The 24,490-nt window shown below is 45.3% G+C and overlaps 1 protein-coding gene and 1 long non-coding RNA gene across 2 annotated transcripts; both read left to right on the forward strand.

Annotated features, from left to right (window-relative positions):
* The first annotated feature begins 19,251 nt into the window (after positions 1-19,251).
* LOC118941534 (ubiquitin carboxyl-terminal hydrolase 37-like) lies at positions 19,252-22,421 on the forward strand. The gene is made up of 8 exons (XM_090210233.1): positions 19,252-19,427; positions 19,707-19,838; positions 20,461-20,593; positions 20,703-20,839; positions 21,026-21,125; positions 21,255-21,334; positions 21,529-21,779; positions 22,215-22,421. Exons 1-8 carry the CDS (start codon positions 19,261-19,263, stop codon positions 22,298-22,300), a joined length of 1,086 nt encoding a protein of 361 aa, XP_090066359.1. The 5' UTR covers positions 19,252-19,260; the 3' UTR covers positions 22,301-22,421.
* Positions 22,422-23,124: 703 nt separating this feature from the next.
* LOC149975100 (uncharacterized) lies at positions 23,125-23,818 on the forward strand. Its single transcript, XR_016488794.1, has 2 exons — positions 23,125-23,260; positions 23,330-23,818. It is a non-coding gene; the product is annotated as an uncharacterized LOC149975100 (long non-coding RNA).
* Positions 23,819-24,490: the final 672 nt, after the last annotated feature.

The raw sequence follows: 24,490 nt of genomic DNA on the forward strand, positions 1-24,490 counted from the left end.
TTATTATAGTGATACATGTTTTAAACAGTTAACCACAGTGAAGAGGAAACTGTCAAATCAACACCACACTGGTCATCACATGACTTGCACCAGCCAATCTAAACATGTATGTTTCCCACAGTGCTCATCAGTATTAAACATGTGTTTCAACTGAAGTGATAATATAATACATGATATGACTCCCACCAGCCTTAGTTTGATAATATAATACATTATACGACTCCCACCAGCCTTAGTGTGATAATATAATACATGACATGACTCCCACCAGCCTTAGTTTGATAATATAATACATGATATGACTCCCACCAGCCTTAGTGTGATAATATAATACATGATATGACTCCCACCAGCCTTAGTGTGATAATATAATACATGATATGACTCCCACCAGCCTTAGTTTGATAATATAATACATGACATGACTCTAGATCATGCTATATGATGTATGTATGAATTCACAGGGTCCCGATTTTGGATCTGCTAAAATAAATTGTGATCCTGTTAATTGACAAATACACTACATATATCCTGACTGAGTTTACAGCACCCCCAGCCTTCAAATGGAGAGCACATTATGGATCTCACTCTGTGACTGGTGGTGTAGGGGGAAGTTGTCCCTAGACGCTGATCTTAGGTCGGTTTTGCATTTCTACCACAAATGGTTAAGGTTAGGATTGGGGGAGAGAAACCTGATCCTAGATCTGAACCTAGGGGAATCTTCCTTCCGTGGCCATCTACAGTAGGGGTCTTTTTTTATCTATACTGACTGTGAAGAGTTTCTCAGAATGAAAAAGCAGAAGTTCTAACAATATCTCGATTGTTCCAGTTTGACAGATTTAAGAGAAAGAAGAATATAAACTCTCCACATGTTTTATGATAAAACGTTCATATTTCCACCCTGTCTTTCAGTACAACATCAAATCAAATCAAATTTTGTTTGTCACATACACATGGTTAGCAGATGTTAATGCGAGTGTAGCGAAATGCTTGTGCTTCTAGTTCCGACAATGCAGTAATAACCAACAAGTAATCTAACTAACAATTCCAAAACTACTCTTATACACACAAGTGTAAGGGGATAAAGAATATGTACATAAAGATATATGAATGAGTGATGGTACAGAGCGGCATAGGCAAGATACAGTAGATGGTATTGAGTACAGAATATACATATGAGATGAGTATGTAAACAAAGTGGCATAGTTAAAGTGGCTAGTGATACATGTGTTACATAAAGATGCAGTAGATGATATAGAGTACAGTATATACGTATACATATGAGATGAATAATGTAGGGTATGTAAACATTATATTAGGTAGCATTGTTTAAAGTGGCTAGTGATATATTTTACATCATTTCCAATCAATTCCCATTATTAAAGTGGCTGGAGTTGAGTCAGTGTGTTGGCAGCAGCCACTCAATGTTAGTGGCCTTGAGATAGAAGCTGTTTTTCAGTCTCTCGGTCCCAGCTTTGGTGCACCTGTACTGACCTCGCCTTCTGGATGATAGCGGGGTGAACAGGCAGTGGCTCAGGTGGTTGTTGTCCTTGATGATCTATATGGCCTTCCTGTAACATCGGGTGGTGTAGGTGTCCTGGAGGGCAGGTAGTTTGCCCCCGGTGATGCGTTGTGCAGACCTCACTACCCTCTGGAGAGCCTTACGGTTGTGGGCGGAGCAGTTGCCGTACCAGGCGGTGATACAGCCCGCCAGGATGCTCTCGATTGTGCATCTGTAGAAGTTTGTGAGTGCTTTTGGTGACAAGCCGAATTTCTTCAGCCTCCTGAGGTTGAAGAGGCGCTGCTGCGCCTTCTTCACGATGCTGTCTGTGTGGGTGGACCAATTCAGTTTGTCTGTGATGTGTATGCCGAGGAACTTAAAACTTGCTACCCTCTCCACTACTGTTCCATCGATGTGGATAGGGGGGTGCTCCCTCTGCTGTTTCCTGAAGTCCACAATCATCTCCTTAGTTTTGTTGACGTTGAGTGTGAGGTTATTTTCCTGACACCACACTCCGAGGGCCCTCACTTCCTCCCTGTAGGCCGTCTCGTCGTTGTTGGTAATCAAGCCTACCACTGTAGTGTCGTCTGCAAACTTGATGATTGAGTTGGAGGCGTGCGTGGCCACGCAGTCGTGGGTGAACAGGGAGTACAGGAGAGGGCTCAGAACGCACCCTTGTGGGGCCCCAGTGTTGAGGATCAGCGGGGTGGAGATGTTGTTGCCTACCCTCACCACCTGGGGGCGGCCCGTCAGGAAGTCCAGTACCTAGTTGCACAGGGCGGGGTCGAGACCCAGGGTCTCGAGCTTGATGACGAGCTTGGAGGGTACTATGGTGTTAAATGCCGAGCTGTAGTCGATGAACAGCATTCTCACATAGGTATTCCTCTTGTCCAGATGGGTTAGGGCAGTGTGCAGTGTGGTTGAGATTGCATCGTCTGTGGACCTATTTGGGCGGTAAGCAAATTGGAGTGGGTCTAGGGTGTCAGGTAGGGTGGAGGTGATATGGTCCTTGACTAGTCTCTCAAAGCACTTCATGATGACGGAAGTTACCTTAGCTTTCTTGGGAACAGGAACAATGGTGGCCCTCTTGGCCCACATATACATACTGGTTGCATCTAATGACACAACTCTCTCTGCACTGATTCCACTGTTCCACTTGACATCTACCTACATGAACTATTATACAACTCTACAGCTCTACTCTATTCCACAGGAGGAGAGAAAGCGTCACACAGATCCTTAGATACAGGGACAGAGTCAAAGGTGGCCCTCTGGTGGACGTAGTACTAACTACAGGTACAACTGTAGTGTTGGTGACAGAGACCTGGGTGGATGTAGTACTAACTACAGGTACAGCTGTAGTGTTGGTGACAGAGACCTGGGTGGATGTAGTACTAACTACAGGTACAGCTGTAGTGTTGGTGACAGAGACCTGGGTGGATGTAGTACTAACTACAGGTACAGCTGTAGTGTTGGTGACAGAGACCTGGGTGGATGTAGTACTAACTACAGGTACAGCTGTAGTGTTGGTGACAGAGACCTGGGTGGATGTAGTACTAACTGCAAGCCCAGACACACACCCACATTGCCTGACCTGTCCACTACCACCAGCTCTACCTTCTTTGAACAGCAGGTGAAGCTGTAGTCCAACTTGGTCACATTCTTGGACCTGGGGCCTACTGCCCTAGAAGTGTTGAGGGTCCTATTGCCCTGGTATAGGCTGATGCAGATGATTCCTGTCCCAGTGACACAGTCGGTGAGGTTGGCAAAGAGCTGCCAGTTTGAGGAGCTGCGTGCTAACAGACAGTCAGAGGAGACCACTGAGGTACAATAACAAAAGTTTGAGGAGCTGCATGCTAACAGACAGTCAGAGGAGACCACTGAGGTATAATAACAACAGTTTGAGGAGCTGCATGCTAACAGACAGTCAGAGGAGACCACTGAGGTACAATAACAACAGTTTGAGGAGCTGCATGCTAACAGACAGTCAGAGGAGACCACTGAGGTATAATAACAACAGTTTGAGGAGCTGCATGCTAACAGACAGTCAGAGGAGACCACTGAGGTATAATAACAACTGGAGACTGTGTCCAAGATGTTGTTGTTTCCAAGGTATTCACGTTCACATACGCAGATTCATGGACATCTGTATCCGGGTTGCATCCGGTTTACTCAGCCCAACATCACATGCTCACTAGCACTCAGTGGGTACAGGGAGCAGAGCGAGGCTCTCCAGAGGGTGGTACGGTCTGCCCAACATCACATGCTCACTAGCACTCAGTGGGTACAGGGAGCAGAGCGAGGCTCTCCAGAGGGTGGTACGGTCTGCCCAACATCACATGCTCACTAGCACTCAGTGGGTACAGGGAGCAGAGCGAGGCTCTCCAGAGGGTGGTACGGTCTGCCCAACATCACATGCTCACTAGCACTCAGTGGGTACAGGGAACAGCACGAGGCTCTCCAGAGGGTGGCACGGTCTGCCCAACATCATATGCTCACTAGCACTCAGTGGGTACAGGGAGCAGCACGAGGCTCTCCAGAGGGTGGCACGGTCTGCCCAACATCACATGCTCACTAGCACTCAGTGGGTACAGGGAGCAGCACGAGGCTCTCCAGAGGGTGGCACGGTCTGCCCAACATCACATGCTCACTAGCACTCAGTGGGTACAGGGAGCAGCACGAGGCTCTCCAGAGGGTGGTACGGTCTGCCCAACGCATTTATCGGGGGAGCACTGCACAGCATTTGACATCTGGTAAATATGTGTATGTGACCAATACAATTTGATTTGATTTGAGCAGCAACGAGATCATTACGTCATCCAAAAACATGGCAGTCATTGAGTGACTATAAAAAGTTAAAAAATCGGCCTCAGCGACAACTATTTGAGATTACAATATTGTTTTGTGCACAAAGGTTCTGACTAAAGTGTCTTATTAGGAATTTTCTAATCTGACTTCCCTATGTGGCTGTGTACGGAAAATCTATTTCTGGGTCGAGTATCTGATAAACTGCAGTACCGAAACCAAACTGTTGGAGCATTCAAAACCGTGCTTCTAGACCAGAATCCTGGCCCTTTGGAGGAGACTCCTGGTAGCCCGCACTGGAGAGTGGTAAAATCTGTCACCTGGAGGGAGGAAGGAAGTTAAGAAGGGGAGGAAGAGGGAGAGGGTATAGATAGTGCGAGAGAGCAAAAGAGCTTAGTCAGATAACTGATGCAGCTGATAACAATTGGTAGCTAACAGCAACCAATTCCTTTTCAAATCAGTGGCTGTGAGGGAGAGAGGATATGAAAAAAGGAGGGCATTTTAGTGTTTTGAAACAAGACCCTTACTTTGCTGACAACGGACAGGGTTACAGTACATCCGTTCCTGACGGGGTGCTGGCGGGCGCCGTGAGGCTCACCGTACTGTTGGCTGCACCGCCCTCAGTCACCATGGAGATGTTGGCAGGGAAGGAAGAAGTGAATCTGGAATTGTTGGTGGCTCGGGCGGTAAAGGTTCCTCCGGTTCTGTTGGCCGTTTCTGCAGTGAAGCGTACTGAAATGGTGGAAAACTATGGACAAAACAGGGTGTACACAAATGAGGGGTTAGGTAATAGTAGTATTGATAAATGAGGCCTCAAAGCTCTGTTGGTACAGTCCGATCTGCTGTCTCTCCAGTTTTTAGTCTTGGTCGAGATGTAGAACCAACCTTCAAAATCATCTCTCTTCCTCTGTAGCTGGTCTCTCTCTTTAGTTAAGTTGTTGTAACTTGTCTGTAGCTGGTCTCTCTCTTTAGTCAGGGTGTTGTAACTGATCTGTAGCTGGTCTTTATCATTAGTCCGGGTGTTGTAAAGGGTCTGTAGCTTGTCTCTCTTCTCAGTTAGGTTGTTGTAACTGGTCTGTAGCCGGTCTCTCTCTTCAGTCAGGTTGTCTTAGATTGTCTGTAGTTGGTCTCGTTCCTCAGTAAGGGTGTTGTAACTGTCACATAGCTGACAGATGTGTCATAGTGCTGATCTCACCGTTCCCCCCAGGGCCTCTGCACTGATGTAGATGTCCACAATCCTTTTCTCCATATCACCTCTGTCAAACCACATTGGTCAAAATCTGGCTTGGTATAGATGGCCTCAGAAATGTTCAACAATGTTGCCTTAACTATAAGGAAGTATCAAAATGATGAAATGGTAGTTGTGGCTATGCTAATACATGAAATAGAACAAGTTTACTTACTTGTTTGCATGTGTGAGTGTAAGAGATCGTTACAGTGGTATAATTGTTGTTATAATCTCCACCCGGCACAGCCAGAAGAGGACTGGCCACCCCACATAGCCTGGTTCCTCTCTAGGTTTCTTCCTAGGTTTTGGCCTTTCTAGGGAGTTTTTCCTAGCCACCGTGCTTCTTCACCTGCATTGCTTGCTGTTTGGGGTTTTAGGCTGGGTTTCTGTACAGCACTTTGAGATATCAGCTGATGTACGAAGGGCTATATAAAATAAATTTGATTGATTGATATTTGTTAAACCATTTTCTGCAGAACAATATAAATCATTCCATGTCTCATGGTCATGTCACATGGTCATCTTGTCCAGAGTATATCTCAACACAGTCCTCCTGCCCAGGCAATGGGACTTGCTATTTGTGATGATGGCCAGGACACTATCATACCAGGAAGATATAGATCATAGAGGGGAAGTGGAGAACAAAGACTAGCTGGTAACATATATTAAATATCATATGTAACAGCCCCAAGATAATTCAGGGAGTTTCCAGAACTCCTCCTTCCTTTCACCTTTCTGCTGATTTGGACCCTCTGTTTACTCCCAAATATACATCAACATGTTCAGGAGGTCCAGAACTACAAACATGGGTCATTATAATGTCCATACAATAGATTTTACACCACAAGATTACACCAAGTGGTTATTGAGGGTGGGTATGCTTAACCAGTGAGGATCAACCTGATTGGTTGAGGAGTTTTTTAGTGACAGCTGGTTGAACCACTGAAAATATTCACTTCCCTTCCCTCTTTTGGGACCCATATAAGGTAACAACAGTCAAATATGAGCATTTGATATTGTGCTTATTTGTAACTTGACAACAAAGACTGACTGTCAAATATTATTAGGTAACATCCTTTGATATCTCTATTACACTCATTGGTTGGTGATACAGTCACCTCCTTCCTATACAGTGTATGTAATGGTGGTTTGGTACTGTTGAGAATGTCATCACCAGGCCTAAAGTGGAGCATGTAAATATCTGCAGAATATATTTTAATGGGAAGTTAAGTCAAATGTACTGAATTCATGTTGAACTACAAACACATACAACAATATGTGTATGCATGTGTGTATGTGCATGTGTGAGTGTGTGTGAGAGAAAGACAGAGAGAGAGAATGAAGGAGGAAGTTGTGTACATTGAAGGCTGCTGTATGTGTTTGCCATCACCATTATCAGGCTGATGTGAAGACCAGTACCTACAGGGTTAAAAACAGTCAGATATCATGGTTAATACCAGTACCTACAGAGTTAAAAACAGTCAGATATCATGGTTAATACCAGTACCTACAGGGTTAAAAACAGTCAGATATCATGGTTAATACCAGTACCTACAGGGTTAAAAACAGTCAGCTATCATGGTTAATACCAGTACCTACAGGGTTAAAAACAGTCAGATATCATGGTTAATACCAGTACCTACAGGGTTAAAAACAGTCAGATATCATGGTAATGGTGAGAGAAAGACAGATAATGGTGAGAGAAAGACAGAGAGAGAGAATGAACCAGTACCAGTACCTACAGAGTTAAAACAGTCAGATATCATGGTTAATACCAGCACCTACAGGGTTAAAAACTATAAGACATCACAGTTACAACATCACAATCCTAAATAATATACAGACATGTTTCATCTTACAGTAACTTTGTTGATTGCCAGACCAATCCAGACCCTCTTCTTGTGGTTGAAGAGAAATGTCTGTTGTTGAGAAAGATAAATATATACAGTAAATATATTTATCCACAGTATATGCATGATCATATCTCTCTCTCTCTCTCTCTCTCTCTCTCTATCTAATCACCAGGTCTGCTCTCCTTCCAGGTTTTATTCTCAGTAGATAGGAAGTACCAACTGGATTTTAATTTCTGCCAGCCTTCAGGACAGGTTTGTTCTTCAAGATGAAAACATGAATTTCCTTCAACTTATCACGCTGGATACTTACTTAGTTAAAAATACAGACACACGATAAAGTGTGTGGGATTTATGAAAATGTATGACTGTAGGTTTACTCACTGAGATTGGTAAGCCTCCCACTAAGAAAATCTCTCTGTCTGTAGCTGGTCTCTAACTTTAATCAGGTTGTTGTAACTGGTCTGTAGCTGGTCTCTCTCTTTAGTCAGAAGGCTGTTGCTGTCCTGTAGCTGGTCTCTCTCTTCAGTCAGGGTGTTGTAACTGGTCTGTAGCTGGTCTATCTGTGTTGACTTGTGATGATCAATGGCTCCATCTGTAAAAGGGAAAAGTTCATCAAACATGTAACTAAAACACCATTAATGAGTAAGTATGATTAAGTAGGCTACTTAAGTCTCAGTGACAACATACTAAACTTACAGTAGACAGACAGGACTATGATCCCAGCCAATAAGAGAACACACAGCAGCCCCAGACACACTGCAGCAACTCCAGAGGGTCTCTTCCACCACATGTACTGAATCACAAATGATTAAAGATCTTTGGTAATGTGTTTTACTGTATCATCCAGGATTGGGACAAATAAAGGTATGATACTACAGGTTACTCTCACCTATTTAATGTGTGTGTGCGTGTGCGTATTTGAGTGTGGTCAAATACAGTAACTTATTCTTCTAACCTCAACTCTAATATACATCTTGTAGCTGTGTCTTCTCCATGGACTGTCCTGCGTCTGTGTGACTTACAGTGGTTCCTCAATTAAACGTTTTGAGATTATGCCGCAGGATTTAGAGGTCTTTTGTGGTTTAGTACGTTACCTTGAGTCACTGCTTCATTGCTCCAGACTACCACAAGGGGGAGGCAGAGGACTGATTATGCTTTTGGGTCCCAATGCTTAATGTGTCTCTACCTGAATTAATGCTGTCAATGAATGAGCAGTATAAACCAAATATGAACTGATAATTGTGCATTCAAAATTGGATTTCAATGAACTGAATGATGAGGATGAAGAAGGTGATTGAATGTAAAACAATAGTGTCAGAATTGCTATTTCTCTGTCCTGCATGCACTTCCGAAAAAGACCCCTATTTTTTTGTTTCCACTTGGTCAGACGAAGCTGTAACTGGACAGTAGCAGTAACTGAAACTGTAGTTAGATTAGGTTTTTATTCTAAGACAAATGAAAATGTTAAATTATATTCTTAACATATATATGTGTAGGCATACCGTGGAATACAATCGATACTTTACTAAAAACATGAATGTGTTTTTGCAGAGCATACGACCATGCAGACAACCATCCGTGGAGATCGGTGGACAAAGGGCTGGACAACGGGCCACACCGATAAAACACATGGTTCCCATGAAAGCGGTTGGTTTTGCTACATTCTTAAAATGTGTTTCTGTTCGCAGCATTTGTGTGTTGGAGTCACTTTTAATTCTTAATTGATCTACCATTTTTATCATAGGACACCACAATCGATGGGGACGCAGAGCAGTACCATTCTGCTCATCTGATGAAGGTGCACGTGAATCAGTATCACTCATTATTTGAAGAGACAGATACTTGTATATTTTATTTAACTCGGCAAGTCATTTAAGAACAAATTCTTATTTACAATGATGTCCTAGGAACAGTGGGTTAACTGCCTTGTTCAGGGGCAGGACAACAGATTTTTACCTTGTCAGCTCAGGGATTTCATTCAACAACCTTCCGGTTACTGGCCCAACGCTCTAACCACTAGACTACATGCCGCTCCAACTGGGATGGATCCCGAGGCAAATGTGGCTCACCAGTGAACCTCCAGGTGTTCATCATTAATACTGTGACCAAGACTGATGCATCCCGAAAAAACATTCAAGACAGAGTTAATCTTAAAGGTCTTGAAGTCTTGACATGGCCTGCTCTCCCTTATGTAAGGAATGAAGCATCTTTGCCATGTTTACAATGTACTGTGGGCTATGTATACTATGTACTGTGGGCTATGTTTACTATGTACTGTGGGCTATGTTTACTATGTACTGTGGGCTATGTTTACTATGTACTGTGGGCTATGTTTACTATGTACTGTGGGCTATGTTTACTATGTACTGTGGGCCATGTTTACTATGTACTGTGGGCTATGTTTACTATGTACTGTGGGCCATGTTTACTATGTACTGTGGGCTATGTTTACTATGTACTGTGGGCCATGTTTACTATGTACTGTGGGCTATGTTTACTATGTACTGTGGGCCATGTTTACTATGTACTGTGGGCTATGTTTACTTGTCAGACTGCACAGTAGCTTATTAAACGTGTACATTTTGAAATAGTAAAAAATAAAATAATAATCAATAACATGTTTCTACCACGGTGTGTTTCTGGTTGATGGCCAATATTAAGTACAGTCAAATGCATTTGTGAATTAAATCACTTTATTGTTTAATTAATTAAGGCTCCTTTCTCTTTTATGTGCTGGAGTTATTTCAAGAATAAAGTAGGCTAATGAAGGCAACAAATTGTTGCTTACTGAAACTCCCAATGTCATCCAATTGTTACAATAGGATTTGAAGCAAAAACCTACCTGCGTATGGTCAACTATTTCAGCACCGTTTTGTGCTGCTCTGAGAAAAGCAAGACAACTTGATAAACATATACATTTTTAAAAATTCATTCAAAAATATATTTATATTGTACCACTGTAGATGTTGCAGGCAGTCAGAGATGAGTCCTATTGTAAAGTGTAGCCGTGTAGCCTAAAGGCCAAGATGGGCAAACTTCAATGTATTCAATGCTTAAGTACTCTAAAACCAGATTTGCCCAACCCCTACAAATTTATGAATGTATTATTATCCCTGCATTATCATTGTATAAAAGCCCATTAGATATTAATTTTGTTACGGTGCGTGAATGAGGACCCAAAAGCGAATTAACGTAAACAGAGCTTCTTTAATGACAAAACATAGGTAGGCTCAGATGGACCGGCAGATTCCGACAGGACAGGACAAGGTTGCAGCAAACATGACGATAGTCTGGTTCAGGCATGAATAACACAAACAAGAATCCGACAAAGACAGGAGCAAAAACAGAGAGAGATATAGAGGACTAATCAGAGGGAAAAAGGGAACAGGTGGGAAAAGGGGTGACGAGGTAGTTAGGAGGAGACAAGGAACAGCTGGGGGAAAGAGGGGGAGAAAAGGTAACCTAATAACGACCAGCAGAGGGAGACAGGGTGAAGGGAAAGGACAGAAACAAGACACAACATGACAATACATGACAGTACCCCCCCACTCACCGAGCGCCTCCTGGCGCACTCGAGGAGGAAACCTGGCGGCAACGGAGGAAATCATCGATCAGCGCACGGTCCAGCACGTCCCGAGAGGGAACCCAACTCCTCTCCTCAGGACCGTACCCCTCCCAATCTACTAGGTACTGATGACCACGGCCCCGAGGACGCATGTCCAAAATCCTACGGACCCTGTAGATGGGTGCGCCCTCGACAAGGATGGGGGGGGGGGGGGGGAAGACGAGCGGGGGCGCGAAGAACGGGCTTGACACAGGAGACATGGAAGACCGGGTGGACGCGACGAAGATATCGCGGAAGAAGAAGTCGAACTGCGACAGGATTAATGATCTGAGCAATACGGAACGGACCAATGAACCGCGGGGTCAACTTGCGAGAAGCGGTCTTAAGGGGAAGGTTCTGAGTGGAGAGCCAAACTCTCTGACCGCGACAATATCTAGGACTCTTAGTTCTACGCTTATTAGCAGCCCTCACAGTCTGCGCCCTATAACGGCAAAGTGCAGACCTGACCCTCTTCCAGGTGCGCTCGCAACGTTGGACAAAAGCCTGAGCGGAGGGGACGCTGGACTCGGCGAACTGAGATGAGAACAGCGGAGGCTGGTACCCGAGGCTACTCTGAAAAGGAGATAGCCCGGTCGCAGACGAAGGAAGCGAGTTGTGGGCGTATTCTGCCCAGGGGAGCTGTTCTGACCAAGACGCAGGGTTGCGAAAAGAAAGACTGCGTAAGATGCGACCAATAGTCTGATTGGCCCGTTCTGCTTGACCGTTAGACTGGGGGTGAAAGCCGGAAGAGAGACTGACGGAAGCCCCAATCAAACGGCAAAACTCCCTCCAAAATTGAGACGTGAATTGCGGACCTCTGTCCGAAACGACGTCTGACGGAAGGCCATGAATTCTGAAAACATTCTCGATGATGATTTGTGCCGTCTCTTTAGCAGAAGGAAGCTTAGCAAGGGGAATAAAATGAGCCGCCTTAGAGAACCTGTCGACAACCGTAAGAATAACAGTCTTCCCGCTGACGAAGGCAGTCCGGTGACAAAATCTAAGGCGATGTGAGACCACGGTCGAGAGGGAATGGGAAGCGGCCTGAGACGGCCGGCAGGAGGGGAGTTACCGGACTTAGTCTGCGCGCAGACCGAACAAGCAGCCACGAAGCGACGCGTGTCATGCTCCCGGGTGGGCCACCAAAAACGCTGGCGAATGGAAGCAAGCGTACCCCGAACGCCAGGATGGCCGGCTAACTTGGCAGAGTGAGCCCACTGAAGAACGGCCAGACGAGTAGGAACGGGAACGAAAAGAAGGTTCCTAGGACAAGCTCGCGGCGACGGAGTTTGAGTGAGTGCTTGCTTTACCTGCCTCTCAATTCCCCAGACAGTCAACCCGACAACACGCCCCTCAGGGAGAATCCCCTCGGGGTCAGTGGAGGCTACTGAAGAACTGAAGAGACGAGATAAAGCATCAGGCTTGGTGTTCTTAGAGCCCGGACGATAAGAAATCACGAACTCGAACCGAGCGAAAAACAGCGCCCAGCGCGCCTGACGCGCATTAAGTCGTTTGGCAGAACGGATGTACTCAAGGTTCCTATGGTCAGTCCAAACGACAAAAGGAACGGTCGCCCCCTCCAACCACTGTCGCCATTCGCCTAGGGCTAAGCGGATGGCGAGCAGTTCGCGGTTTCCCACATCATAGTTACGTTCCGACGGCGACAGGCGATGAGAAAAATACGCGCAAGGGTGGACCTTGTCGTCAGAGAGGGAGCGCTGAGAAAGAATGGCTCCCACGCCCACCTCTGACGCGTCAACCTCGACAACGAACTGTCTAGTGACGTCAGGTGTAACAAGGATAGGTGCGGATGTAAAACGATTCTTGAGGAGATCAAAAGCTCCCTGGGCGGAAACGGACCACTTAAAGCACGTCTTGACAGAAGTAAGGGCTGTGAGAGGAGCTGCCACCTGACCGAAATTACGGATGAAACGACGATAGAAGTTCGCGAAGCCGAGGAAGCGCTGCAGCTCGACGCGTGACTTAGGGACGGGCCAATCAATGACAGCTTGGACCTTAGCGGGATCCATCTTAATGCCTTCAGCGGAAATAACAGAACCGAGAAATGTGACGGAGGAGGCATGAAAAGAGCACTTCTCAGCCTTCACAAAAAGACAATTCTCTAAAAGGCGCTGGAGGACACGTCGAACGTGCTGAACATGAATCTGGAGTGACGGTGAAAAAATCAGGATATCGTCAAGGTAAACGAAAACAAAGATGTTCAGCATGTCTCTCAGGACATCATTGACTAATGCCTGAAAGACAGCTGGAGCGTTAGCGAGGCCAAAAGGAAGAACCCGGTATTCAAAGTGCCCTAACGGAGTGTTAAACGCCGTCTTCCACTCGTCCCCCTCCCTGATGCGCACGAGATGGTAAGCGTTACGAAGGTCCAACTTAGTGAAAAACCTGGCTCCCTGCAGGATCTCGAAGGCTGAAGACATAAGAGGAAGCGGATAACGATTCTTCACTGTTATGTCATTCAGCCCTCGATAATCTATGCAGGGGCGCAGGGACCCGTCCTTCTTCTTAACAAAAAAAAACCCCGCTCCGGCGGGAGAGGAGGAGGGGACTATGGTACCGGCGGCAAGAGCTACAGACAAATAATCTTCGAGAGCCTTACGTTCGGGAGCCGACAGAGAGTATAGTCTACCCCGGGGGGGAGTGGTTCCCGGAAGGAGATCAATACTACAATCATACGACCGGTGTGGAGGAAGAGAGGTGGCCCTGGACCGACTGAACACCGTGCGCAGATCGTGATATTCCTCCGGCACCCCTGTCAAATCACCAGGCTCCTCCTGTGAAGAAGAGACAGAGGAAACAGGAGGGATAGCAGACATTAAACATTTCACATGACAAGAGACGTTCCAGGAGAGGATAGAATTACTAGACCAATTAATGGAAGGATTATGACAAACTAGCCAGGGATGGCCCAAAACAACAGGTGTAAAAGGTGAACGAAAAATTAAAAAAGAAATGGTTTCGCTATGATTACCAGAAACAGTGAGGGTTAAAGGTAGCGTCTCACGCTGAATCCTGGGGAGAGGACTACCATCCAGGGCGAACAAGGCCGTGGACTCCCTTAACTGTCTGAGAGGAATGTCATGTTCCCGAGCCCAGGTCTCGTCCATAAAACAGCCCTCCGCCCCAGAGTCTATTAAGGCACTGCAGGAAGCTGACGAACCGGTCCAGCGTAGATGGACCGACAAGGTAGTGCAGGATCTTGAAGGAGAGACAGGAGTAGTAGCGCTCACCAGTAGCCCTCCGCTTACTGATGAGCTCTGGCTTTTACTGGACATGAAGTGACAAAATGACCAGCAGAACCGCAATAGAGACAGAGGCGGTTGGTGATTCTCCGTTCCCTCTCCTTAGTCGAGATGCGGATACCTCCCAGCTGGATAGGCTCAGCACCCGAGCCAGCAGAGGAAGATGGTAGTGATGCGGAGAGGGGGGCAACGGAGAACGCGAGCTCCTTTCCACGAGCTCGGTGACGAAGATCAACCCGTCGCTCAATGCGAATAGCGAGTTCAATCAAGGAATCCACGCTGGAAGGAACCTCCCGGGAGAGAATCTCATCCTTTACCTCTGCGCGGAGACCCTCCAGAAAACGAGCGAGCAAAGCCGGCTCGTTCCAGCCACTGGAGGCAGCAAGAGTGCGAAACTCAATAGAGTAGTCTGTTATGGATCGATTACCTTCACATAGGGAAGACAGGACCCTGGAAGCCTCCTCCCCAAAAACAGATCGATCAAAAACCCGTATCATCTCCTCCTTAAAGTCCTGATACTGGTTAGTACACTCAGCCCTTGCCTCCCAGATTGCCGTGCCCCACTCACGAGCCCGTCCAGTAAGGAGAGATATGACGTAGGCGACACGAGCAGTGCTCCTGGAGTAAGTGTTGGGCTGGAGAGAAAACACAATATCACACTGGGTGAGGAACGAGCGGCATTCAGTGGGCTCCCCAGAGTAACACGGCGGGTTATTGATTCTGGGCTCCGGAGATTCGAAAGCCCTGGAAGTGGCCGGTGGATCGAGGCGGAGATGGTGAACCTGTTCTGTGAGGTTGGAGACTTGGGTGGCCAGGGTCTCAACGGCATGTCGAGCAGCAGACAATTCCTGCTCGTGTCTGCCTAGCATCGCTCCCTGGATCTCGACGGCTGAGTGGAGAGGATCCGAAGTCGCTGGGTCCATTCTTGGTCGGATTCTTCTGTTACGGTGCGTGAATGAGGACCCAAAAGCGAATTAACGTAAACAGAGCTTCTTTAATGACAAAACATAGGTAGGCTCAGATGGACCGGCAGATTCCGACAGGACAGGACAAGGTTGCAGCAAACATGACGATAGTCTGGTTCAGGCATGAATAACACAAACAAGAATCCGACAAAGACAGGAGCAAAAACAGAGAGAGATATAGAGGACTAATCAGAGGGAAAAAGGGAACAGGTGGGAAAAGGGGTGACGAGGTAGTTAGGAGGAGACAAGGAACAGCTGGGGGAAAGAGGGGGAGAAAAGGTAACCTAATAACGACCAGCAGAGGGAGACAGGGTGAAGGGAAAGGACAGAAACAAGACACAACATGACAATACATGACAAATTTAGAATCCTCTAAATGTAATTAGATCTACTATTGTAATTTGTTGATCTGAATTGATCTGCAAGTATTTTCATTTTGAGTTTCCGGTAAACTCTTTGTTTCCTTTCATGTGTCCAACCAATTATTATTGGGTTATTCACCATGGCAACCAGTGAAATGTATTTCTGAGTTAGGTTGGCTTGTTTTCAGAATTCACAACGAAATGCCTCCAGCTGTCCATCACCACTGTAAATATAAAGAGTGGTTATAGAGGGTGCGCGTGTATGTGTGTGTTTGTGCGAGAGAGAATCGAAACACACACAGTAACGTGTGTAAATGAGTTCCGAGAGCAGATCTGTTATCCAACGATTAGTTTCATATTAAAAACGGTCAAATGCTTCTCAAAGATGCTCTCTGGTGGTCAAACTAGCTCTAATGAGCGTTAATGGCAACAATGTCTGACACTTAAATAATAAATAATGTGACATAGAATTCTGCGGCAGCCCGCAAGTTGTGCTGCAATATGATGCAACTTTTTAAGGAAGAACCACTGGAGGAGTTGGCAAGACAGCACTAAACAGACCTGGGACTCTAGCTAGTAGGAGTTGGCAAGACAGCACTAAACAGACCTGGGACTCTAGCTAGTAGGAGTTGACAAGACAGCACTAAACAGACCTGGGACTCTAGCTAGTAGGAGTTGGCAAGACAGCACTAAACAGACCTGGGACTCTAGCTAGTAGGAGTTTGCAAGACAGCACTAAACAGACCTGGGACTCGAGCTAGTAGGAGTTGACAAGACAGCACTAAACAGACCTGGGACTCTAGCTAGTAGGAGTTGGCAAGACAGCACTAAACAGACCTGGGACTCTAGCTAGTAGGAGTTGACAAGACAGCACTAAACAGACCTGGGACTCTAGCTAGTAGGAGTTGACAAGACAGCACTAAACAGACCTGGGACTCTAGCTAGTAGGAGTTGGCAAGACAGCACTAAACAGACCTGGGACTCTAGCTAGTAGGAGTTGGCAAGACATAACTAAACAGACCTGGGACTCTAGCTAGTAGGAGTTGGCAAGACAGCACTTACCAGACCTGGGACTCTAGCTAGTAAGAGTTTGCAAGACAGCACTAAACAGACCTGGGACTCTAGCTAGTAGGAGTTGGCAAGACAGCACTAAACAGACCTGGGACTCTAGCTAGTAGGAGTTGACAAGACAGCACTAAACAGACCTGGGACTCTAGCTAGTAGGAGTTGACAAGACAGCACTAAACAGACCTGGGACTCTAGCTAGTAGGAGTTGGCAAGACAGCACTAAACAGACCTGGGACTCTAGCTAGTAGGAGTTGGCAAGACAGCACTAAACAGACCTGGGACTCTAGCTAGTAGGAGTTGACAAGACAGCACTAAACAGACCTGGGACTATAGCTAGTAGGAGTTGACAAGACAGCACTAAACAGACCTGGGACTCTAGCTAGTAGGAGTTGGCAAGACAGCACTAAACAGACCTGGGACTCTAGCTAGTAGGAGTTGGCAAGACAGCACTAAACAGACCTGGGACTCTAGCTAGTAGGAGTTGACAAGACAGCACTAAACAGACCTGGGACTATAGCTAGTAGGAGTTGACAAGACAGCACTAAACAGACCTGGGACTCTAGCTAGTAGGAGTTGGCAAGACAGCACTAAACAGACCTGGAACTCTAGCTAGTAGGAGTTGGCAAGACAGCACTAAACAGACCTGGGACTCTAGCTAGTAGGAGTTGACAAGACAGCACTAAACAGACCTGGAACTCTAGCTAGGGTTGGGTTAAGTTTAGGTAAGAAGAATTGTTTAGGGGTTGGAGTGAGGTTAGAAAACAAAATTCATGCCAGCAACCTTGTGTTATGCCTTCCATTCAACACCAATTTATCACCTAGCAAGTGTATTTAACACGCAATGGGCACTGTAAGCTCTGCCCACTGACCATTGAGCTATAATTGAACCAATCACATTCATTATGTCCTTGAGACAGAGCTGCCCTCAGGGCAAGATTGAATACGGAAAACTGTCCCTAACCAATCTGGATTGTTGTTTGTGGTTTAGGCTAAATCTCTACCACCTGTTCACATTCTTTTAAACCAACCCTTTGTCCATCTGCTGGTGAATAAGAGAAAAAGCATTTAGCATTTAAATAAACCGATAACCAAACCAAAAACAACAGGGAAGCTATCAAAAAACTATGAAGATGAAGATGAAGGCACTTAAAATGCCTTTATTGTGGTCGTACATATAATGAAACAACATACAAAAAAATGAATGTAAAAAGAAACAAGAATACAATGGAGCATATTATCTACAATATTGTATGTATACTGCATAACTTTGCTCTTCAATTAAACATATTTGTTCATTGAACAATAATTTTAAAATGTTATAGATTGTGTTGCCAGGTGGTGGTGTCATACATGACCGATGACATCACAATGGTCTTAAAGCCAATTTGAACAATGGGTTAATGTGGAAATGTATCAGTCTTCATTGGTTATCGACATGGCTTGTTTCTGCTGGTGCAAAAAGGTATGAAATCAGGTCATTTAATCAATGAACAACTACTATAATTCTGGAGTAGTATGTTTCTCTTAAACCTAGTGGGAAGAATAAAAGTAAAATTACATTCTGATTGACAAATACGTAAAAAGTGTACATGAAATGTACATGAAGTTCTGCTATTGCAAATGTCACTCAATGTAACCTGTCTATACTGTGTTATTTGAGCTTTAGGATAGATACCTATGATTCTCCATTTAGGCCAACCTCTTCCTACTCTCATGACCCCCTCTTCCATTGGCTGGGGATCTGGGGGGAAAGTATTTAGCACTATCACATTTTCTTGTCAACAGAAAAAACGTCAGAAAGCAAATTCAGTTGATGTGGAGCAGAAGACAAGAAAGAAGAAGGAGAGGGGCACTTCACCCCCCTCTCCAATTCCATCTGACCGTTCTGAACGGAATGGCTCCGCTACCTCTGACCCCTCACCCTCTGACCAACTCTCCTCCCTCCATCCACCTCCCTCTCCTGTTAAATGTTCCTCTCAGCCTTGCTCTCCTGCTAAACAACCCTCTGTACCCCGGTCACCTGCCAAAAACCCTTCCCCAGTGAAATCCTCTCCAGTGGTGTCCCACCCTAGTTCTTCCTCTCCTACCAACCCTCTGGACCGTCATGGAGACACCAGCCAGGAGGGCACAACAGTCAGGTAATCCAAACATAAAGTACAGTGCCATCCTAGAGTCTCTTTGGAGAGTTGGGTTTAGTGCTACCAGACCAGGGCCAGTGTTAATCAACAGTATGAGTGCTAATCTAGGATCAGGTCCTCTCTGTCCATAATAATCTGATTCATTGATCTATGATCTAAAATGCAAAACTGGTCCTAGATCAGACTCCTACTCTGAGACACTTGATAAACACAGTCCCAGAAAGTTATTTTCCTGAAACTGTAGTTTTAGCCTCTTCTGTCTACATCTAGTGGATAAAGAGAGTACTAACCTATTGGCCTGGTCTACTTGGTACACTGCATTTATATGGACAGCAGTACTCAGCTGTGTTTATAGTACAATACAGTATTTAATAGAGAGACTGTGTAGAGTGATAATATCTCTGTGTTGGAGGCATTAGACCTGTTTCTCTTCTTCCTCCAGACCTCTGTCCCTTCAGGAACACTCTAGTCCAATGCCCCAGAGACCAGTCTCAGCCACCAGAAGCATGACTCTTCCCAGGGCCAGCTCAGCCACCAGAAGCATGACTCTTCCCAGGGCCAGCTCAGCCACCAGAGGGTCAGAAGAGACCCAGGGGGCCAGAGGAGAACGGGGGGAACTGGTCAACATGGAACTTCTTGGGTAAACCACAACACACTGCAAATGCATTGAATATAAGTTATTTACTGTTTGGAGATCAGTGTCTGATATACTATGGGGATAAGGCTTACTATCGAGCATGTCTGTTTTATTAGATATTTATAAACCCATGAATTATGTCAATCTTGGTCTAAAGGACATCCACTTCTTTGTGTTAAATATAATGTATCCCTTATCCCCTGCCATTATCATCACTTTATAGAGATGTGAAGGTTATGATTAATCTCTATGTGTGTACTGATGACTGCTTCTTCTTCACAGGTTGCCTAACATTGGCAACACTTGCTTCCTTAACGCCACCCTGCAGTGCCTCCTGGTCCTGCCGTCCTTCTCAAAGGAAATCCTGCACCAGGAACAACTCTGGAGCTCCTCACCCTTCTCCAACCTGCTCAGGTAAGGGAAGGCTCAAAAGCAGACACTCACCCCACACACCCATTAATTGTGGTCATGAATTAAAGAAGGGACACTCTTTTCACGCCACTTCTACAGAAAGGGATTATCGTAGCAGGTTAAGATAGCACTTTCACTAATCCTAACCCTTATCCTAACCTTAACCACTTCATATTTTGCTGTGTATTGTATTTATGGTTTATTTTCCAGTTTCTTTTTGTTTTTGGAATCTTCATAACCAAGAGGAACAACAATGACACACTGATTATGATGTAGGCATTTTGTAGGCCAATTTGGAAAGTGTAGAATGACTACATGACCCATAATGCTCATTGACTGAACATTCCACCTTACCGTGGGAAATTTGGTAGTTTTTTAAAATGCTCTAGAATTAAGAGCAGTATCCAAACCAAATATCTTAGGAGAATAAACAATACATTTTTGTTGTTTGGCTTCAATGTCCGTCCTCAAAGGTGAAATTGCATCAAATCGAATGAAACATTTCTAATGATGGGGTGCCACTAGATAAAACATATTTGTATTTACTCATCTGCCTCTTCAGGCGTAAGCCAGTAGGTTGACACCATCCAGTCAGCTGCTAACTTACTCTCTGTCTCCCCTACAGGTGTCTGTCTGATGTGCACCGTTCAGGTCTACCTGACAGTGTGGCAAACCAGGCCTCAAAAGCAGACCTCATGTGGAAGGTCAAGTACTCCTTGTCGGGATACGATTTGAAGTATCTGGGGGACACGCAACAGGTAACTGAGGCACTACTCTCTTGTGTACGAGTGCTCTTCTTGCAATGGTTCATTTTCTCTTTTTAATTTGCTTTTATCTTGGTGTGTTTCTTTCTCTTCCTCATCATAGGACGCACACGAGTTACTTGTCAATATGCTGTGCCAGCTGAAGGAGGAGGGCATGATTCTGAAGACACTCGGGATGAACTATACCTGCCCTGTTTCCCAGCTGGAGTTCCAGCTTGTGTCGGTGCGCACATGTACCAGGTAAGAGATCCCATTGGTTGTAGTGTATGTACTGAGAACATGATCTTTCTATATATATATATATATATATATATATATACAGTATATATTAATATTACAAAACACATGGCATAACAGAAACATTGTAGAGACCTGAAACAGAAACAGACTTGATGCATTTTTCTTCTCTTTGTCCTGCTTCTGAAGCTGTGGGCGCGAGTCGTCTACCAGAGAGGACTACAACCACCTCTCATTGGACTTCAGCCCTGAGCGCACCTTGCTGAACAGCCTAGCACTCACTTTCAAAGTCAGCACTTAGGGCTCAGCCCTGCATGTAGAGACTAACACCCAGGGCAAGCTGCCCACTGCCTCAGAATACACTATCTTATTATTGTAGTGGTATCATTCATTATGTAATGCTTTTGTTTCTAACCAGAGTGAACAGGTTGAATTCACATGTGAGGGCTGTAAAGGCCTCCACGCCTCAAAGGTGGAGCAGTTCCACACACTGCCTCTGTGAGTTGTCCCTTTATAACCTCTCATAGTACTAGCAGTGTTTAATGTCCTGAGCCTTTAGAAGTAGTTACCTTCCTGAGCAGGTTGTAGGACTTAGAGGTGAGCACCACCAAACAATTTTTACTCATCTGTTATTTTGTTGACTGGTTACATTGTCTGTCTGTTCATCTCTCTTCCTCTCTGTTTCTGGATAGTGTGCTGGTTCTGCATGTGAAGAGGTTTGGAGGACCTGGGGGGTTGGAGAAGCTGGAGGCTCCTCTTTTGTTTCCTTCGGAGCTGAGGCTCTCCACCCTCTGTGGGGACATGGTGCCCCACCTGCACAGTGCCAGCCCACAGGCCCTCACCAACCAGGCCCCCAGCATCCAGGGGTCCATCCCCCAGACCCTCGCCAGCCAAGTCTCCAGCCCACCTGGAGAGGCCAAAGACAGCGCCCTCTGCTGTTCAGGTAGGTCATGGCACCATAACACTATTCTTGCTCCAACACCACACAAACCACCCACTCCCAAAACGGTCCTGCTGACAGAGAATCTGGAAGCTGCCATATAAAATGCTTCTCAGACATCTTTAGTGATGTATGGGAGCTGTTTTAGTCCAGAGCAATTCAGACAAGTGACCACATTTTCACAGCTCTTGATATGTTTATTTGACCCCTCAGATTCAAAGGAGCAGGAACTAGGGAAAGTGCTGCTGACAGCCTCAGTGGTGAGAAGAGAGAGAGAGAGAAACCAGTGAAAAATAAGTTATGACAGGACACTGAGATAGTTATGAGAAGTACATGATGTAGTAGACCTGTAGTAGACTAGTACTGTAGTAGACTGTAGACAGTGTGGTGGACTGTAGAGGAAATGAGAATTCTATGATCACATGTGTTTTCTTACAGAAACAGAAGCCAGTACAGTCAGTGAATGGTTACTACCAGCTGACTGGCGTAGTCTCTCATTTGGGAGGCTCCGCAAACTCCGGTAAGTAAATACCATCAAACACACACATGCAGATGCACAATACATATGACATCAGCTGAATTCCAAATCACTCCCTTCTCCTTGGATCTCAATTTGCATGTTCACGTGTGCCTCTGCCGTATACACAAGCATCCCAAAGCTGAGAGAGTGAAAATTATCGAGGGTGAAGGCCAGGGATCATCAACTAGATTCGGGTCCATTTTTTTTCTTAGCCAGATGGGAAGGGGTGTGGAACAAAATTACTAAAATTTGTAGACTGCAAATATACCGTAGGAAGGCCAAACAGATATAATATTTGACTCATTTCAAACCTTGCTTACATTTGTGTACAACCACAAATATCTCTTTATTGTGCGTGGGAATACTTTGAAACAGATTTCCAAAATGAAAATCACTTGGAGCTGATTTGCTGGTGTTTTTACAGTCTTTTAACAATTACGTTTTATTTTGTCAGAAAACATAGGGGCCAAATAAAATCACCCTTGGACCAAATTTGTCCCGCGGGCCGCCATTTGTGGAACCCTGGGGTAGGGGATAATTAGACCCTCCAACAGCTATTTTGGCCAAGCGAGCAAGGCTGCAGGCTTCAGAGTGAAGTGTCATCCCAACAAGCACTGCAATATGTTTAGAGTTTACTCAATTTAATTCAAAAGAATGGAGAGGCATGCCTAATTATATGCCATGTGTATTTGTTTATCTCTGATTTCAAAACTTGACACATGTAACAGATAAAATACCTCCCAAATGAACTGTTTAACTGTTACGAAACACTCTATTACCCACAATAGCCTGACCCTTGATCTCTAGTCTGTCTTCCTTGTTCCACAGGGCACTACATTAGTGACATATTGCATGCCAGTGGAAACTGGTTCTGCTGTAACGACAGCCAGGTGTCAATGTCCAATGAAGCCACTGTGCTGAGGACCAGAGCCCGGAGTGCCTACATGCTCTTCTATATGTTCAGGTAATGTTTACTCTCACCATCTATATTCTTGTGTTGCTATTTATGTGTACGGTTCCTTTCACCCTACAGGGCAATAGAGCGGGAGGCCCCAGCACACAGGGCCTAACAGGGCCACCAGCATCAGCCCCAGCCTAAACAGGGGCAGCACCTGGACCAGCCTCCAAACACTCAGACCTGTCTCAACAGGGGTGGTACCAGGCCCAGCCTCAAAACCCCCAGCCCAGCCTCAACACTCACACACCTGCCTCGAAAGGGGTAGCACTTGGCCCAACATCAACAACCCCGAGCCCAGCCACAACAGGGGCAGCACTGGGCCCAACATCAACACACCCAGCCCAGCCTCAACATGGGAAGAACCAGGCCCAGTCTCAACATGGGCAGAACAAGACCCAGCCCCAACACCCTCAGACTTGCCTCAATGATGTGATTGAGATGCTTAATATCAACGATGTTTACAATGACGCCACACCCTTACTGTACCATTGTGACCTGTCACTATTAAAGGCTGTGTGACGTGACATACTGTCTTTTCTTATCTCACGTACACTCCTTTACGTATTTATTTGGACAGTGAAGCTACAACTTTTCATTTGGCTCTATACGCCAGCGTTTTGGATTGGAGATCAAATGTTTCATATGTGGTGACTGTACAGAATGTCACCTTTAATTTAATGAATGGTAAATAATGTTGAGTGAGAAAGTTACAGAGGATCATACCCCCAAGACATGCTAACCTCTCACCATTACCAATAATAGGGGAGGTTAGCATTTTATATCATACCCCCAAGACATGATAACCTCTCACCATTACCAATAATAGGGGAGGTTAGCATTTTATATCATACCCCCAAGATATGCTAACCTCTCACCATTACCAATAATAGGGATGTTAGCATTTTATATCATACCCCCAAGACATGATAACCTCTCACCATTACCAATAATAGGGGAGGTTAGCATTTTATATCATACCCCCAAGACATGCTAACCTCTCACCATTACCAATAATAGGGGGGTTAGCATTTTTGGGGGGGGTATGATATTTATACCTCTGTAACTTCCTCACTCATTTATTCACAATTCATTCATGATTGTCTTTAATCATGGTATTCTATTCTTATGTACAATAAAAAATGACTCAAGTTACACAATACATTATTTACCATTAATTACTATTACATTTCCATTTTAGTCTTTCAGCAGACTTACAATTAGAGCATTCATGTTTAA

This window comes from Oncorhynchus mykiss, chromosome 19 (genome assembly GCF_057628025.1).
Source record: "Oncorhynchus mykiss isolate SJ-2025 chromosome 19, ASM5762802v1, whole genome shotgun sequence".
NCBI classification, from domain to species: Eukaryota; Metazoa; Chordata; class Actinopteri; order Salmoniformes; family Salmonidae; genus Oncorhynchus; species Oncorhynchus mykiss.